Source organism: Mustela putorius, unplaced genomic scaffold (assembly GCF_011764305.1).
Source record: "Mustela putorius furo isolate JIRA1106 unplaced genomic scaffold, ASM1176430v1.1 tig00000145_pilon_pilon_pilon, whole genome shotgun sequence".
Classification (NCBI taxonomy): domain Eukaryota; kingdom Metazoa; phylum Chordata; class Mammalia; order Carnivora; family Mustelidae; genus Mustela; species Mustela putorius.
The window spans coordinates 23,598,414-23,617,758 of NW_025421294.1; the positions used below are offsets into that span (position 1 = coordinate 23,598,414).

At 44.4% G+C, this 19,345-nt stretch overlaps 1 protein-coding gene across 2 annotated transcripts in view; it reads left to right on the plus strand.

The window, feature by feature from the left end:
- Positions 1-19,345, plus strand: part of KLHL3 (kelch like family member 3) — a 259,630-nt gene that overhangs the window by 203,264 nt on the left and 37,021 nt on the right. For both annotated transcript variants that reach the window (XM_045075471.1, XM_004744900.3), the window contains 2 exons: positions 4,266-4,375; positions 18,108-18,224. In XM_045075471.1, coding sequence (XP_044931406.1) covers positions 4,266-4,375; positions 18,108-18,224 — 227 coding nt within the window. The remainder of the gene's footprint in view (positions 1-4,265; positions 4,376-18,107; positions 18,225-19,345) is intronic.

The following is a 19,345-nucleotide window of genomic DNA, read 5'->3' on the forward strand; positions in this document are numbered from 1 at the left end:
GTAGGACTTTGGGGAGAAATAAGTTCCTAGCACAGTGTTAGCTACTGTTAGGAAATGCTATCCACTTTCTCTAGGCCCGCGTCCTTGAAAAGATCCCGCTGTGCCCCCAGAGCAGGCCTGTTCTCATTCTTGCAGCTTTGGGAAGGTGTGTGTGTATTGCCTGGTGCAGAACGGACGTCAGGTTATCTGGTGGTCCCCTCAGCCCCCATAATTTCTCATCCAAATGGACAGGAACAGGCATACAAAACTTGGAACTTAGTGTTTGATGCTTACAGTAAAGGTTGGTTAATTAGGACTCTTAACAGGAAGTCTTAAGTGACTTTTCCTCTTGCCCCTGTTCCCATTCCTCTTCAAGAAGAAAGAAGCTAAAAGACTAGAAGAGTTAGAGTTTATTATTGGAGAGCTCCCCTTCAAGGGGCTACTCCATGGTTGGAAGATATTCTGCTCCCTGCACACCCCACCGGTCTGCCAAAATCTAGCTTGCCTACCTCTCCGTTGTATCTCCTGGAGCCTCGCACAGTTTTTCAGTAAACGTGTGTTAGAGGAATGAAGATAATAGCCTAGACTGTAGCTAGACTGGGCTGTTGTTGTTTTCTAGACATGCATTTTCCTGCTTCCATGCTGTCATTTATACCTGGAGTGCCTCTCCCAGTCGTGGCCCTGTGGACTTGGAGTTGGAGTTGTTGGTGCCTTGTCTTATGCCTCTTATAAGCCAGTAGGCTCCTTGTAGGCATCAGTTCTGCTTTTTTCATTTTTGAAGAAACACTGCATCTGGCACATTATACATTAATGGTTATCCAACATTTGCAGTCATCTCAGTAGATGTGAGTTACTTCTATTTGCTTATTTAATGCCCACACACCTTTATGAAACAGGAACTCGTATTAGCCCCATTTAACAGATGAGAAAACTATAGTCTTAGGAAATTGAATATCATATCCCTAGACAGTTTGTTGAACTTGATGGAATTAAAGTGGGTCTCTAAGACCTTTGGGGTCCACAGCCTTATCCACAGGATCTGCAGTCCCAAGGGATGTCCCTGATGGAATGGAAACTCTTCTCTGTTGGAGAGCAGTGCTGCCCATTGAACTGGACTTTGTGAAGCAGGAGCATGGGCTGATACAATAGTCATCCTTCCTTTCTGAAGTTTCTTAAAGATCTCAAAATGGACTCATCAGTATACATAAGGGACTCAGTATATATCTCTGAGCTTCAAAACAAGCTTGAGACCTAGGTCAGTTATTACAGTCCGACTTTATGGATGATAAAGCCAAAGGTTGGAAAGAAGGGACTATTAAGAGGTGGAGTTAGGACACAAACCCAGGCATTCTCACTCTTAACCAAGGGTCTTGACTCCATTCTCCTCTAATGCAGCAAAGCAAACAGAGAACCCACAAACAAACAAGTGTTAAAGCTAGCGGATTCTCAGGGAGGGGTCTTCTGGGAGCAGAGGTGTTCCTTTCTGGCAAGCGGCTGGGGAGAGGGCTGACTGGAATATAAAGTCTTCTGGGGAACTTGTGTCTCCCAGGAAATCAAGTTGGCCAGAGCATCCTGTTCCTGCTTTTCTATCTTGTTGAGTGTTGCTAATAGAAAAGGGGCTCTGGGGGGGGGGTGGTTGAGCTGTTCAGACAGCAGGGGGAGGGAAGAAGGAGTTTCCCTCTTTGTTCCTTTTCTCTGTGTTAACCTACTCATGCCCTGCAAATCTCCTCGGTCCCAGAGTGCTTGTCCTGGGTGGAAAGCTGCTGCCTCTCCCTAACAGCTGGTGCTTCCTGGGAGGATTTCTGGAGGGATTTCAGTGGGAGGTCCCAGATGGGCAGAGCAGCAGAAAGAAGGGACCTTTAGAAAGAGGGACTTTAGAAAGAAGGGACCTAGATGGAAATTCTTTAGTGCCCCAGAGGTTGAGAGATGGGGAAGTGTGGGTGCTGACTGTTTTGACTGGTCTTTGAGAATTTCTGGTTTGTTCACCAGGCCACTTAGAATACATACCACTACACTTTGTCTTCCTTTGCAAAATCCACACCCATCTACATTTGGCTTTATGAGCTTTGTGGAAGAAATCTTCACACCCCAGATTTTAACTTCTTACCTCCTGTTCTCTTCATTCTTTTCCCTCCTCCAAATGTCAGGTTATTGGTCAGCCAAAAAAAAAGCAGGAAGGCTCCATGTGGCTCTGTGCCCCAGGGATGTTGGAGCTGGTTTGCTGACTCTCCTGCTGAGCTCAGCCTTGGCAGGTCCACAGAGTCTTGGTGTCCTGTATTTTGTCTCGGAGTGGTGACTACACACCAAATTTTCCCTCCGCTATTTTTTGGTGTTGCCAACAGATGGAGGTCTCTGGTCCAGAGACTTTTTTTTGGAACAGAAAGGGCATGGAGGGAGAATCCTGTTGCTTTCTCAGGCCTCCAGGCCAAGAATGCATTCCCATCACCCAAAGGAGATTGTTCACTTGCTTTTATTTAAAAATTTTTTAAGGAATGGATACTTTAAAAAATAGTATTATCTACTCTTAAATATTCCCTTAGTTAGGGAAGTCTTTTGAATGTCTAACAGAAAATCCAAGCTTTAACTAAAGACATTTTCCTGTTCACATATGGAGAAACAAGACCTGCTTTTTACTTTATGACATTTGCTTCCCATTGTAAAGGATCTGCTTTATAAATTTGTTTTTTGTTATGTACAAACTTTCCTGAGCTTCATGATGGACAGGGCTTAATTGTGGGCTCAGTGATACCAGTGGGCCACTGGGGAGCAGGAGGGGAGCCCTTTCTATCGAAAGATGGGGGAGTTGTTTATAACCAGATCTCTGAGAGTAAAATACTGACATTTGGAGGCTCTGGATGAAGGGTATATGGGAATTCTTTTGAAATCATTTCAACATGAAAGTTTAGAATCCGTTTTATAAGAAATGATTTAAGTCTTCTTTGTTTGGCTTTTGAGAAGCCGATGAATGTGAGAGCAGAGCTGAGCTTGCTGATTTCCCTTTCCATGCAGCTTCCTGGGCACAGAGAGACTCTCAGTCTCCCCCGAGGGCCTGGCCAGACCATGTCGGGGTAGCCCTTGCTGGGAACTGGGAGGTGTCACTGCTAGAATTACAAGGCCAGAGAGGGTCCACCAAAGAAAGAAGAGGGGGGCCCTGGAGCCTGGAGGGCAAGGAGCATGGATGCTCCTGGGGGCAGTGGGGCAGAACTACGAGAGTGCTGAGAAAGGAGTCCTTTCTGGGGCACATGACAAAGGACCCTATGATCTCCAGAACCTGCTGCACCAGGAGTTGTTGGCTCTTGGGCCACTTTATCTTGGCATAGCTTGTGAAACTACTTTCACCCTTCTTTTCCCATCACAGCATTGGAGTGAAGCAAGATGAGCCCTTATATCCTCATTATACAGAGAGATAGTGGGGCCTTTGAAGGAGAGGCCATTGGCTTAGGGACACATCTTGCAAATGGCAAATCCAGAACTTGAATCTAGTGGCCTTCTTTCTGAAGAGTACACACCTTCACTGACATTTCACTGTCTCTGTGGGAGCAGAATGGTGGCCTGGGCTAATGTTGGGGTAGGAATTGCACTTGGCATTTCCCTTGCATGGACATCCGGCCTCTGTGTTTTGTCTCGGTTTAGGTGTCCCCAAATTCCCCTCCATTTTAATGGTTCCCACTAGCCTGCCTGTCATGGACGGTTGCTTGCAGTGGTGGGGCCAGCTGTGTCTGGCCAGTCTGGACAGAGGCTTAGTTGGGCCTCTTTGTGAATCAGAGACCATGATAGGCTTGACTTTGGGCACAAAAGGTTGATGCCTTCTGCCAGCCTTGAAACCGTACCAGAACTCCCAGAGACTTCCAGCCACACAGCAGTTCTGACCCACTTTTGTTTAGCTGAGCTGCAGGGGGCTTCGTCTGCAAATCTGCCAGCTTGCGCCTTGAGGGGAAATGAGCTCAATTAAGTAGGCAGATCCCAGTGAGGCTTTTCTGGATTACCATTAATAATCACATGGAGCATGGAAAAAAAAATATACCCTCACTTCTCTCTGCCCCATTTTCATCTGTGTCGATGTTCAGGCTGGAGTATCACAGAGAGGGATGCCTTTGCTGCCAAATTAAGAGGCTAGTTTCCCTTCAGCCAGGATGTGCTTTCTCTCTGCCTCTCTGTCTGTCCCTTTCCCTCATGCCCACCCCCAGAGTGCCCAGGACTTCACTCTGAACTTCACAGATTGCCAAGGCTGTGGAAGGGCAAGAGCATATTGTAACTTCTGCTTTTGTTTTTTTTTTTTTGAACAGAGCAGCACTTTCCAGAGGTGATGCTGGGGGAAGAATTTCTTAGCCTAAGTCTGGACCAGGTGTGCAGCTTGATATCCAGTGACAAGCTGACCGTTTCTTCAGAAGAGAAGGTATGGCACGACCCCTCAGTGAACCAGGATCCTCACACATAAGGCGGTCATGGGAGGGATAGTGAAACCTTTTCTTTTTCTCAGCAGGAAAAAAAAAAGGAACTTATTTTTTGGCCCTTAAAGTAATTAGGAAAGGACCTTCTGGCTCGTATTCACTACATTTACTGTTTGGACACTTTGAGGAGGTAATAGCGCTGGTGATTATTATGGTGACAAACCTGCCTCCATTTACTGGACATTTATAGTTTACCAAGTGCTCTGCTAAGAGCCTTGTTCTCTTTAGTTCCCTCAGCCTTCACCACAGCCCTGTGAAGCAGGCATTGGCCTTGTCTCCACATTGCAGATGAGGAAAACTAACTTGGAGGAGTCAATTAGCTTGTCTGTGGTCACTCAGCTGGTCACTGCAGAGTTGCAGTCTTCTTGTCCCCTGGTCTTAGCCATGGCCCCACATGGCCTCTTGGGAGCATCATTGGGCATTTAAGCCAGAGCTGACCTTTGGGACACATGTAGTGTAACAGGGGATTGGAACTTTTACTGTTGAGGAAACTGAGGCCCAGAGAAAGGATAGGATCTGTTGAAGGTCCCAACGTGAGTGACTGTGGCAAAACTAGAACTTGAGTCTATTGACACCTAGTGGCCTAACTCACTGACCACACACCACTTCTTGGTGTAGCAGTCTTGATTTCTGCTCACTGCTTTGAGGACTCATCTGTCCTACCTCTAGATCTTCCTTCTCACTGACCCTCTGCTTGGATCATTCTCCCCTTGCACTGTCACCTGGCTGAATTCCAAACCAGTTCCTATTCCACTTCTACCAGGAGGAACTTCTTTACTTTAGGAGATGTAGTTTTCTATATTGAAAGTAACATACACTTTGGTGTTGGCCAGTAGGGTCCAAATCTTATCTCTAGTCTTTACAAATTAATTGGTGACCTTGAGGTGAGATAGTGTGCTTCTTCATCTGCTTCTCATGTATAAAAGTGAGAAGGGTAATAGGACGTACTTTGTGGGGTCGTTATGGGGGTAAATAGCATAAGGTGCGTCAAATGCCTGGTGTTGTACCTGGTAGGTTGTACTTGGTAGGGGCTCATTCAATGGTAGCTGAGTTTATGACTGACCATGCATCTGGAATTTATTCCTTTCTCCTCTGTGTTCCAGGATAATACTCACCTTGTTCTTTCTTTCTTTTTTTTTTTTTTTAAGATTTTATTTATTTATTTGACAGAGATCTACAAGTAGTCAGAGAGGCAGGGGGAGAGAGAGAGAGAGGAGGAAGCAGGCTCCCCACTAAGCAGAGAGCTCGATGTGGGGCTCGATCCCAGGACCCTGGAATCATGACCCAAGCCGAAGGCGGAAGCTTTAACCCACTGTGCCACCCAGGTGCCCCTAATCACCTTGTTCTGCTTTTTACTGCAGTTAGTTCTGAGCCCATCTTAGCTCCTTCACTCGACCATGAGTTCCCTGATGGTAGCAATCACATCTTACTCTTCCCCGCATCCTCAGAGATGCTCAATACATGTGTCGTGGATTGTCTTAGTCCACTCATTATGTCCAAGCTTGAGGTCCTTTTCTGAGGAAATAATTTAAGGAAAAGCTCTTAAAAGAGATCTTGCATTACCAATGAGTGTCCAAAGTCACATGTCCAGAGAATAGGGTGGCATCACAAGCCCCCACCTGTTGTCCTGCAAAAGTTTGATCCAGAAGAAAAACATCTGTGGATTGGAATCCTGGGCTGCCCCAGGACTTCAGAGAGATTTCCAGAAGGTGGCTAGCACACTCAGCTGGACTATCCCTTAGGCTCAGTGAGGCTTCTACTTCTATTAACTGATGTGAGATATTGCCTGCAGGATAAAGGATGCCTCTAGCCAAGCCACGGCGTCTTCCTGCCCCAGCCCCAGCAGCAAAGACTTCCTCACTTCTTGCCAAGCCTGTTTAATGTCTTCTCTGGATCGTGCTACTAAATGGGCACAGCTTGAAGGAATGAACTAGTTAGCTGATCGACCATGTGGTAGTCGGTGCACTTGGCCAGTTTGGGGCCTGCTTGAGTGTGTCCTTCAGGTGTAGTCTGAGAAAATGTCAACAACCATATAAGCAACAGGATTTGGATCACCTTGGAGGTATTTGGGTTTGGGGCCGGGGGCTTGCTACCTTTAAGTCCTGCAGGCCCATCCTGCTGTGAGATCACAGTAAGCTTTCCTCAGGTGAGGGCTTATCTGGGTTTGCTGTGTTGGGGTGGTGGAGGAGACAGATTGTTAAGAGGGGCAGGCATTTTAGTGGCCTGGAAACCATTTGGGCTTTGGACTCAGGAAGACCTGTTTCCATGCTCCACTTGATGCCCACTGGCTCCTTGATTTTCAGAAGTCAGTGGTCTCTTTGAACCTCGATTCTCTTAAACATAAAGTGGGATTACTAAGAGTACCTCCCTTATGGAGTTAGGAGGATCACAGATACTGGGTATAAAAAATCAGATATGGTATTCAGCAGGTGCTAATAAATGGCAGCTATCATTGTAATTACCATAGTCCTCTGTTTTGAGGCACCATTGACAGTTGTATCAGTGTTGCCATTGATAATGGTAAAAGAAGCCATGGAGTTAACTGCATCTTTCCAGAAACCAAGAAGCATGACATTGAATCTACATGCTTAGAACATAGTCTGTAGTGCTCTCTTTCGTCCATATGCTTACATAGGAGTTGCTTGTTCTGTGTAATTAGAGTTTAGAGTAGAGATATGTTTGTTTAAGATTTTATTTATTTATTTGAGAGAGAGAGTACGAGTGGGATGTAGGGGGGGAAGGCACAGGGAGAAGCAGGCACCCCACTGAGCAGAGAGCCCAATGCGGGGCTTGATCCCAGGATCCCGGGATCCTGACCTGAGCTGAAGGCAGACGTTTAACCGACTGAGCCACCCAGGTGCCCCAAGAGTAGAGGTATTTTCCACATCAGTGAAGTTGTATATTTGGTTCTCAGAAGTTATTTGTAACTTCAGAGTTATGTGGTACGTTTCATAAAGTAGATTACTGATGATCTTGATCCCTTTGGTACCTTTAAGGTTGGCAGTATAGTTCTTTTTTTATTTTTTATTTTTTTAAAGATTTTATTTATTTATTTGACAGAGAGATCACAAGTAGGCAGAGAGGCAGGCAGAGAGAGAGGGGTAAGCAGGCTCCCTGCTGAGCAGAGAGCCCGACGCGGGACTTGATCCCAGGACCCTGAGATCACGACCTGAGCCGAAGGCAGCGGCTTAACCCACTGAGCCACCCAGGTGCCCCAGTTCTTTTTTTTTTTTTTTTTTTTAAGAGTTTTATTTTTCAGTGATCTCTGTACCCACACTTGAACTCACAACCCTGAGATCAAGAGACACATGCTCTACCGACGGAGTCAGCCAGGCACCTCTAAGGTTGACAGTATAATTTGGAGGCTTATCAAAGAACAGTGGGGTTTGGCCCATGTTTTCTATTTCTAGTTTTATTTCCCCTTAATTGATTACATATTGCTAGAAGTTAAATAGCTGGAAGCTTTTGACAATTGGATGTTTGTTGTTTGAATGCTAGCTCTTGAGGCTTTGAAAATTCTTTGAGGTGTTCCAGGAGATTTCATGATTTCTACTTCCTTTAATTACATTTCATAATAGGTAATCTCTTGCATATACAATAGCCTTTTCTTTCACTATTGCATTGTAGTGAACCCAATGGCGTTTGAAGAAATGTAAGGGAACTTAATTTAAGCTAAAAATTCAGCTGCATTTGATGTTAGCATTTGCTGGGGCATGCCCACGTGGTTCAGTCAGTAAGTGTCCAACTCCTGATCTCCGCTTGGGTCTCGATCTCAGACCCCATTCAAATCCCACCTCAGGCTCCATGCTGAGAGTGGAGCCTACCCTAAAAACAAAACAAAACAAAAACAAAGTAAAAAAAATGCTTCAAAAACAGTTGCAGAAAACAACCGCACTGGTAATCAAATAACCTGTATTGAGCTAAATCCATATTTTAACAGTCAGTCAGCTATATTATGATTTACTTCTTTGCCTACAGCCCACAGATTTCTTTCTGCAGCCAGCTTTCAGATATTAAAATGTGAAAAAACTATGCCTCTTTGAATAGAGGAAATGTGGCATTTTAGTAATGAGGATTCTAAGTGGCTGTGGCTAGGCCCCAGGCAGTTTGCTGGTCGGGAGTTTGAAAAAGTAGAGTTTCTGTGGTTGAAGTGGCTGAGTTCCAATCCTGCCTCCACTGTTCTAACAGGGGGAGTGACTTTGAGCAAGTTGTTTGTCTCCCACCAGAATGGATGCACCTTATACCGTCAAGGATTTCTCCATCTCAGGGTCACTGCCAGGGTGTTACTGGTATCAGGGTCACGGCAGACACAAAACAAACACCATTTGTTGAATGAACGAGTAAGAGAATTTCTCTCTATCTTCAGTCTTCTCATCTGTAAAAGGAGGGCGATGATAGTAGAGTACCCATCTTACAGAATTGTTCTGAGGATGAAATCAGATAACATGGGAAAAGTTCTTAGCCCAAAGAAAGTGTTCACTACTTTTTGCTTCATGATTACTGCTGCTACCATTACTACCACTACCCTCCTTCTCCTCCTCCTCTTCCTGCTCACTGTTGACTGGGGGCATTTCTCAAGGGGAAGCTCTACCCATAGCCTGTGTTAGTCTAGGTCGTTGTGCAACCCGGGGCTTGGTGCCTAGCATGGACAGTGGGAGTAGCTCTTGCTCCCCAACATTCCCAGCTCCCTTGGCCCTGTCTGGGCTTCTCCCAGGGCTCAGATACTGTTCTTCCTCCAGCATCACTGCTGTTACCCATGCCTCTGTCCTCCAGTAGCCTCAAGCTCCTTGAGGGCTTTGAGGGTGCTTCAGCCATCTTTGAGTCACAGCAGTGCCCGATATAGAGACCCTGGCTGCTTCTGTGGAGCTACTAAGCAGAACTGCCCTGAGGTAGTGAGGGGCAGGCTGGGGCTGGACACCGCCCAGAGCCAGCTAAGGTTATGGGAATAATTTTCACATTTTTCCAGAGAATAAGGACAAATGTGAGAACTAGAGGTCAGAGGAGGCATGGATCCCTGCCATTTTTTCTCCTGTTTTTCCTCATGTAGTTTTGGTTTTAAAATTCCTGTTATTTGAGGGAAGACAAAAGGACCTGGTAGGAGTTACAAAATCATGATTTCTTTGGGTGGGACCCCTCCCTGCTGCTGCCCTCCCCTCCCCCAGTACAGAGCAAAAGCACAATGGAATATGCCTTTTACAGTCACCTGTTCCTTCCACAGGGCGGTGTCTGGGCTCACAACTCAGCCTGTAGGCAGGTAGTCTGTTTATTGTATTTGCCTTTGAGACCCAGAGTTCGTCCCTCACCGTGGACAGCTTCTGGGGCCCAGATGCAGGCAAGGTAAGCAGCCCTCCAGGGCAGACCCATTCTAAGGAGAAGAGTGATGACTCTCCAGTTTTAGTGCAGGTTTGCCACTGAATTGCAGGTTCTGAATCTTTGCTTTATTAGCCAGTATATATGTCTCTACTTTTCAGGAATTTTCTGCCTTCTTATGAGACACTCTTGAAGTTTTCAGAGTGAGTGCTAACGGGGAAATGGCCCATAGTTTAGATACAGGTCAGAAAGACATAGTTTAGGTCCTTTAAAAAATCAGAGTCAGGTATGTATTATATTGAGAACTACACTTAGTTTCTCTCTGTGAGATCACCTATTTAATGTGCTGTTGTCTCCTACACCTGTAATCAGAAGCCAGATTCTAGTGTCTTCTGAAATGGATCGGGACCTTGTCTCCCAGGATCATTGGTGTTGTACGCTCTCCCGTCTGACCCGCTGGCCTCTCCAGGCCGCGGTGGGTGGAGAGTGCCGCCTGGAGCTCCTTGACCACTAGGCTAGACTTGAGTGCTTGTGGCTCAGGTATTACCCAGTGATTGAACAGTGCATGCTGCTGCCTCGCTTGAGCTGTTGGAAGCCCCATCTTCCTGTGAGGTCAGTAGTTAGAGTTGCCAGCTTCTTAGCTTGCCAACAGCCATCTGGCCTGGTCCCTGGGCACAGCATTATTCCTCTTACCATTCGCCTTTGGAAAGTACGATTTAGTATAGGCACCTATGAGCAGAACACCACAGCACTAGCACCAAAAATCAACCTTGATGGTCTACCATTCCCCACCTGCATTTCACACAGCATTTTTTTTTCCCCCAAAGTGACATTTGTATTGAGGTCAGTGCACAGGGACATGAACAAAGTGAAATAGCCACCGAACTAGCTCACAGATTTGGTAACAGAACCCCGGAAGTCCCTTTCTGTCACTGCCAACCACCCCGAGAAGCATAATTACCATTCTGACTTCTCATGGATCAGTTTTGCTGTTTTTTGAACTTTATGTAAATGGAATGCTGATGTGTGTATACCGTCTGTGTGACTTCTTTGGCCCAGCGCATCATTTCTACTTCTCACACAGACTCCCAAGTCAGAGATTATTGTTCCCATTCTGCAGAGGAGGAAACTAAGGCCTGTTGACAATAAGTAGCTTTATGATTTGAGGCTGACATGTCCGCCTACTGGGCCTCCGCTTGCTATGAACACATGCCCACTCTGACAGGGAGATGGGGGTGAGTGACACTTATCACTCTTAGAACTTGCAATCTGGATACGAAACATGTACCTTATGTGGCTGAGAGAAGTAGTTGCTTATGGTCAAAGGTCAAGGAAAGTGCCCTGGAGTGTTTTATTCCAAATTGTTAGATGGGGAAGACCTCCAAAGAAAGGGAATATTTGAGCTAAAATGTGGAGACTAAGAGTAGGATTTGGGAAGCCATTCAGGTTGAAAGGGATGTAGGAATCCAGACATGGATGTTTGGAATACCTTATTCTACTTGGGGGAATGGTAACTGATGTGATGAGAGTCCAGGGTCTTTGGTGGGGGTCGTGGGAGATGGGGCTGGAAATAGAATAGGTTAGGGGGTGAGGACTTTCTTCTCTAGGTCAGTGTGTATCTCACAGTGTGCAGTCAAACTGCAATGTGTGTGAGAAGGTCTCATGTCTGACACACTTTCATGTGTTTGGAGCTCCAGGGGACGATTCCTTCCAACTCTGCTCCACCCACCATATTGACTGCAAGGCATTCTCCATCCCTGTGTCATGCTCCATTCCTTTGTAGGATTGGCACCACGTGAACTTGTCTTCCAGCTTGTAGGCATTCCTCGCAAACCACTGTGCTCCAGTCCTTCTCCTTTGCAGAATCAGATTGCATGTCTTTATCTTGGCTATAGGTAGTAGTGGAAAGCTGAACAATTTCCAGGCAAGGCAATATCCCTCTTTTATTCGTCATCATTTTTATTGTTTATATGAAGTCACATATTTGTCAATATGCTGTCGTAGGAAGAGTGCTTGTGGCTCAGGTATTACCCACAGCACTAGCTTATTCATTCTCTCAGTAAATATTTATTGAGTGCTGTCTATGTGGCAGATAGTGTGTTATTCACATGAGAGACATTGGTAAACAGATCAACATAAAACCCCTGCCTTTGTGGAACTTAAAATCACATGAGGGAGATAGATTTTTTTTTAATGTAATTAGTTTTTTATTATTATCATTTTTAATTTTTTCAGTGTTCCAGTATTCATTGTTTATGCACCACACCCAGTGCTCCATGGAGGGAGATAGAGTTTATAAAAAATGTACAGAAATAAATATATAGCTACAAACTATGAAATGTACTATGGACAAAGTGTGGATTGAAAGCTAGGGCTTCTCATTGCTTCTTCATTCCCAATTAGCTGGGTAATGTTTGGGCAGACCACTTCCCCACTGTCTACCTCGCTTTTCTCTTACATGAGTGACTCTTGATGTTCCCAGGGCCCTTGTGCGTCTGAGATGAAGTAACTACAAGAAGGAACTGCTAAGTGCCCTATAAAACCTTATGATGATGGGACTGTCAGAAAGATGAGTGCAACTGAGTTGGTTTTCTAGAGTCTAGGGAGCCTTCAACCCAGGAAGTCCAACCAGTGTTAATGCTGGTATATGTTTAACAACAGGCTCTGCAAAAAAATTCTGAAAGCCCTGATTTGTTTGCTGGTTCATTTGCTTATTTCCATGGTGTAAATATTTCCACGACAGCTGATTTCAAACTACCAGTGTAATGTCACTAAACACCAAGATGGGAAGAAACATGGCATGATGAGCTCCAGCTCCAGCATACCGCTGCTCCCAATGGCTGTGTGGTGTGGGACAGCAAGGTGGGGGTCTGGTGCATTGAAGTCCTGTTAAACTTCAGTTGAAGAAACAACACAAATCTGACAGACTTATTCTTGTGTATAGTAGTGCTGTCTTTTTTTTTTTAATTTAAAAAAATTTTATTTATTTATTTGAGAAAGAGAGAGAGTGTGAGTGAGAGAGAGCATGGGCAGGGGGGAGGAGTAGCGAGCGAGAGAGAGAGAAGCAGACTTCCCGCTAAGCAGAGATCCTGATTCAGGACTTGATCCCAGGACCCTGGGATCTTGACCTGAACGGAAAGGCAGATGTTTAAGTGATGCGCAACCCAGGTGCCCTAGTAGTGCTGTCTTCTTGATTGAAATTCATGTCCGTGAATTAAGCAAAAGCTATTGGCTCAATCCCTGGGAAACAAAAGAGTATCTGGGTGGGGGAGTATCCTAAGACCACATGGTGGGTATACTTATGATTACGGGTTTAGGAAACTAGTTCCCCAATTCAGTGGTCTGCGCAGTTTTTCTAACTAATTGTGCCTCTGAGATACAATATTGCATAATGTTAGAACTTGGGTTTTCAGAGTTAGGGGTGAGTTCACATCTCAGATGCACTACTTCTTGACAGCATGACCTTGGACACTAACCTTTTGGGGCTGTTTCCTCATCTGTAAAATGTGAACACTGATATCTACGTCACAGAATTTTGTGTGGATTAAAGGAGATCATGCATGTAAAATGCATAGCATTGCGTCTCTTGGTAAAATTAGCCTTTCTCAGATCGTGAGTAACAAATTAAGTCCATGTGCAGGAACCTAGTTTTTCCCCTGATCTTGTCAAAACTGGCTTCTTTTCCTCCATCCTATGCTTTGCCGCGAATCACCCTCAACTGGACCTTTTCCCTTGCCAAGACATCACCCTGCCTATTTTTAACATATGACCCTGCTTCTTGATTTTCTGAACAGTTTTGAAAGCAGATGTAAGTGCCCCAGTGCTCTGCACTCCCCTCCCTGGGTGCAGGTACAATGGGGCGTGGGTACCTAACTCACTGGAGGTAGGGAGGGTGGAGGGGGTCAGCTTCATCTGGGGGTCCTGGCCCAGGCTTCTGCTTACATCAGAAGCAGAAGCGCGGGGAGCCAGAAGCTGTAAAGTTCAGTTTTCTCCACCCTTTATGCACCTAGCTACCTTGTAGTACTCAAGAGATTGGTTTTGGAATATAAAGCAGTGAGGAAATGATGCTCTTTCTTTGTTGAAAAGTAAAACCCTCAATGTGCCTCGTGGAAGCTGATTTCCTCATGGGATCCACAAAAGGTGTTTTCATCTGAGTAGATATCACCCTGCCCTGTGATCAGAGCCACAGGGTTTCTGCTTGGATTTCATAGACCCAGAGTTGATACCCTTTTCCTCTAAAGCACCAGAGAGTAAACATTTTAGGCTTTGCATGCCAGAGAGTCTCGAATCAGTGCCACTGTTAGAACATGAAAGCAGCCCCAGACAAAATGTAAATGAGTGATTGTGGCTATGTTCCAGTAAAATTTTATTTATGAAAACAAGTGGCAGCTGAATGTGGCCTGTGGGCTGTAGTTGGCCAGCCATTGCCATAGGCCCTGACAGGCAGCCGAGAGCCATGGGTAAGAGCGTGAGGGCTGGTGTTGGGTCTGGGGGGACCCCATCCCTGCTAATTTGTGGCTCTGGGCTTGGGAGAGTCATTTAATGTGCGTTCAGAGGATTTGTTCCCTGGGCTCTCCCGGGAGTCCAGGCTGCCAGTGTCCCCAAAGAGCGAAGAGCATGGTGCTGGGCTGGGCGTGTGGTAAACACTGTCTCCTGCTGCTGTTACACGCTGCCCCCATCTCATTGGCCGGTCCCTTCACGGGAGGCACTCTTGGGAACCATTTTAGGCACACTAATGGCTAGAGCTAGTTGAAGGTTTATTGACTCGTTTATTTTCTAAGTAAGGAACTTCAAGAAAACACGTGGCCCTCTCTAGCTGCTGAGAAGGTCACCGTGGTTGGCGAGAACTGTGGCTTTCACAGCTGAGTAGGTAGACGGTGCAACTGAGCGGAACCAGCTAGGCAAGTCAGGCCAAAAATAAAGATAAGGTTAAATATCGACTTTATTAGACTCAGCTTTCTTTTTAGCTTTTATAACAAAGATGAAGATGAAGCTGGTTGATGGGGAAGGGCATCAGCAGGAAATCTCACCTCCTCGAGGACTTGCAGTTCATTCTTCAGCAGAGATTTGTCACCTGGCCGCCTGCTCTGTGTCCAGCATTGTGCTAGGTGGCTTGCAGGAGCTCCTGGTCCAGTAAATTTGAGCAGAAGAAAGTTGGATTGCGAGGCAGAACCGGACTGTGGTTGCCCACCACCTAATCCAGCATGGTCTGACTTCTCCCTCTTCCTTTGGTTCCTGCTTTGATTCCAGTCCCCTTTACCCCAGCCCAGACAGCTTCCACTGCCTCCCTATGTGTTTATTCTGAACTCATGTGTCCATTCATTCATTAAAAGAATCTTTGCGTATGTATTATTTGCCATTAAATAAGACCAGGTCTGTGTTCTCACAGATCTGCAAGGCTGGTAGAAGCAACAGTAATGATTCACAAACTGCTGCTGTGAGGGTGAGGGATAAAGCTCTAGGGGGGGGTGAATAATTAAAAAAAAAACCCACAAAACAAAACCAGACAGCAAGGATTTCCATGGCATGTGAATGTTTATGTCTGTGCATATAGAGGTTATTTTTTACAGAACTGAGAGCGAACGGTCCAGGGATAGTGCTCCTTTCGTTCTGTTCCATTCCATTCTTTTCTCTTCCCTTTCTGGTTGATTCTTTTCCTATTTTGAGTATACCCAGCCTGACTTAAGTTTATGTTTAGGAAATAGGGCCAAAGCATCATTAACATATCAATACACACAAAACTATTTTTAAGGTTAGAAAAATTGTAGAGATTTTTTTCCCAACCCCTGGGAGTTAGCTTTCATTTCGACTTTACACCACATTGTAAATTTTGTTGTCATGTTTTCCTTTTCTTAGAATTTCTTTTCATCTTCTCTCTGGTTTTCATTTTGAAAAATTTCAAGCCTACATTAAAGTTTGAAAGCATGCACATTCATATACTCTTAACCTAGATTCACCAGTTAACATGTGCTTCATTTGCCTTATTTCTCTCTCCACGTATTTGAAGTTTTATTTTGCTGAACCATTTGACAGTAAATTGGAGATGTGATAACACTTCATCCCTAGTATTTGAGTATGTACCTCCTAAGAACAAGGAAATTATTTTTTTAAGCCATAAAACCATTCTCATACCAAAGAAACTTAATGCTAATACAAATGATATTAGCTAATACACAGTCAGCATTCAAAATTCCTAATAGTCTCAAAACAGTCCTTTATGGCTGTTTCTTTTAAACCCATGGTCCAGTGAAGGATCATACATTGCATTTAGTTCCCATGTCTCTAAATCCCCTTAATCTAGAACTATCTCTTGCTCTTTTTTTTTTTTTTTTTTTGGTCTCTTATAATATTAATGGTTTGAAGAATTCAGGCCAGCAATCTTGCAGAATTGCAGATTGTTCTAAAGATGGAGTTATCTGATTATTTCCTTAGTATAAGATCGGGGTTAAACATTTTAGGAAGAAAGTACTTTAGGGGATGCTGTGTCCTTTCCCATTAAGTCAAGATCGGGAAGATTAGTTTGTTCTGTTATTGGTGGTGCTAACTTAGGTCACTTGCTCAAGGTGGTATCTGTCAGATTTCCACATTAGTGGCTGTCCCTGCCACCATGTAGTTAGTAAGTTATCCACGACGTGATACTTTGAAAACTATCCTGTTCCCCGGCCAATTTTCATGCAGTGATTTGAGCATCCCCTGATGAATTTTTCTGAATGAGTTATTGTATTGATGGTTGCAAATGGTATTTTTTTGCTATCATTCCCTCTACCTTTATTGGCTGGTATTTGTCTGTGAAGAAGAGCCCTTTGCACATTTTTAAATGTATCCTCTGGATTCATGGATTCTTTTTTGTTCATCGTGTTATGATCCATTACTGTGTTTTTCTTTCATTCTGAGAATGTTTCATTTTATTTAATTTTTTAAGTAGGTTCCATGTTCAGTGTGGGGCTGGAACTCACAATCCTGCGATCAAGAGTCACATGCTCTACCAACTGAGCCAGCCAGACGCCCCTCTGAGAATGTTTTACACTGAGTTATGAGTTGGGCACCATGAAACGTACAGATAATATGTGTACAGACTAATCAGTTTCACAAATGCATGTGTACGTGTAACTTCCACCTTGTCAAGATCTAGATCATATCCATTCCCCCAAAAAGTTTCCTTTGTCACTTCCCCATTCTCCCAACCCACTTCACCAAGAAGCACTAACCTGATTTTGTCATTATTCTCTTTGATGTTTTGTCCCAGATATTGGCAACGAAAGCCCTACCTGTTGGCTCTGGGTCCATCTTAATCTTTGGGTACTTTCTTGGTTTCTGGCACAAGAAGTTGTTTTGTTTTAGTCTTTCCACCCACTGAAAATATCCCATAGTATGCACAGTAGTTAAATAATTTCTCCCATAGTCAGTATTAGGTAGTTTCCCTTTCTATTTTTTACAAAAATGCTGCAGCAAACATCCTGGCATGCAAATTCTTTTGTGAGCACCACCTTTTTGAGTATTTTTGTAGGCTAGATCCTAGAAGTGGTATTTCTAGGTCAAAGAATGTGCACATTGACATATTTGATTGATATTGCCAAATTCTTCCCTCCTCTCTTGAAAAGCTGTGTTAATTAAGTTTCCAGAAATAGTGCCGGCTTCCCTGCAGCCTTATCAACATTGAATTTTATCCGTCTGTGTGTATATGGTGGCAGACAGTGGGCTTCTTCTTAAGCATAGTGGAGATCCAAACCCGAGAGCCTACTTTTTGGTTCCAAGCCCAATTTTCATTTGTAGAGAAATGAAATCTCTCAAGGGAGAGGTTAAGCCAAGGTGAAGTTTTTGACAGAGAAATTCTCTGTTATTTGCTGACATACTCACCATTTCACAGCCAGCTTTTGGGCAGATGATATTCTTACTCTCTTGATTCTGCATTAGCTGTACTTGGGACATGAATGAGGAGAGGGATGTGGGGGGGTGAGGGATGTGGGGGGTGAGGGGCGTGGTAGGCTTGCTCCCAAGGCTTCTGGTCTTCTGCTTAATCTTTATAAAATTTGGTTCAGAGTCCCTGCTTTGTATTTCTATCTTTTAATAACCATGAGACCTGACATTTATTTTGCTGCGAACCTTGGTGATTCTGTGTTTGGGGGCGCAGTTTTATTATAACCTGTGTGTGTGTGTGTGTGTGTGTGTGTGTGTGATATCACTCTGACGTCAGGTAAAAGACAAATTCTTTCCATTTTTTGTTTTTTGTAAACATTGAACCTTAGGTTAACCACCTTTGTGGATGATTTGGACATTGGACTCCCCCACCCCCCACCCCCCGGAATGAGGAAATTGTTTGGAAGTTCTTCTCTCTGTTACAGTTACCTGTGTTGGTTTTCTTTGTAGGTATTTGAAGCTGTGATTTCATGGATCAATTATGAGAAAGAAACCCGTTTAGAGCACATGGCAAAACTGATGGAACATGTTCGTCTTCCCCTCTTACCAAGGGATTACCTGGTCCAGGTGAGTGCTGTGTGAAGAACCAAGAGGTTTCCTGCTTCTCTAGGCTTCATGGAATAGCAGTGGGCAGCCTGGTTGTATAGGGCAGTTGAGGAGTTTTATGGGTCTTTTGTACAGGTTGAGAGCACCAACCCACTGGCCTAAGGGGAATCATGGCAGTCTAAAGGTCTTTTTTTTTTTTTTTTTTTAATTTTTATTACTGAAGTATAGTTGACATGCAATGTTCTATCAGATGGTAGAGTGAGGTTTAAGAGTGTAGGTTTGAGAATAAGACACTTAGGGTTTAGTTCTTGCTCCACTATTTGTTAGCTTTGAGTTTTTATTTAACTCTTCAAGCCTTAGTTTCTTCTTTGATAGAAGGGATATTATACGAGAACTCTGCAGGACTGTTGTGAGGACCAGAGGAGTTATAAATATGCAAGTCAGGTGTTTAGCATGGAGCTGGGCATAAGAAATATTCTCTGGAAGTCAGCCACTTTTACTGTAGTGGACCTAAGCAAGAAGGGTCATTTCCATGTTGCTGTGTTCTCTTTACCTTCACGGTAGGCATCTTGGAGCCCAGTTCGGAACTGCAAAAACCAGCTCCTCACAGGTGCATGGGATACATATTGCTTCTACTTCCTCTGAGGAGGAAAGAAAAATGAAGAATTATGGAGGGGGCCCTGCAGTGTCACATATTTAATCCTTGTAATAACCCTCTGAGGCAAAGTTAAATAACCCTTTTTTTATAGGTCTGGGTCTTGAGGTTTATGGAGGCCGAGAATTATTTGGCAGAATTATTTGTGGATTCACATCCACATCTGTTGACCCAGAAGCCCCTGCCTTTCACCAGGAGGGCTGTCACCTTTAATACTCTCTGTTCTTTTGGTCTATTGGCTTTAGATAATCTTGCAAGTGGGCAGAGGGTGAAACTTAAATATATGAACAAAACAAAACACCAAGGCAGTAGGCCAACCCTCTTGTGTTTCCAGAAAGTTTCTGGAGGAAATGGAAGGTGTGAAGCAAGGATAAGAGAGATCTAATTTAGCAACCCAGTGGCCTAGCTCTGTCACTTCCCAGGCATCTAACACTGGGCAAGCGCTCAACCTTTCTCAATCTCAGTCTTCTCATCTGGTAAAAATAGC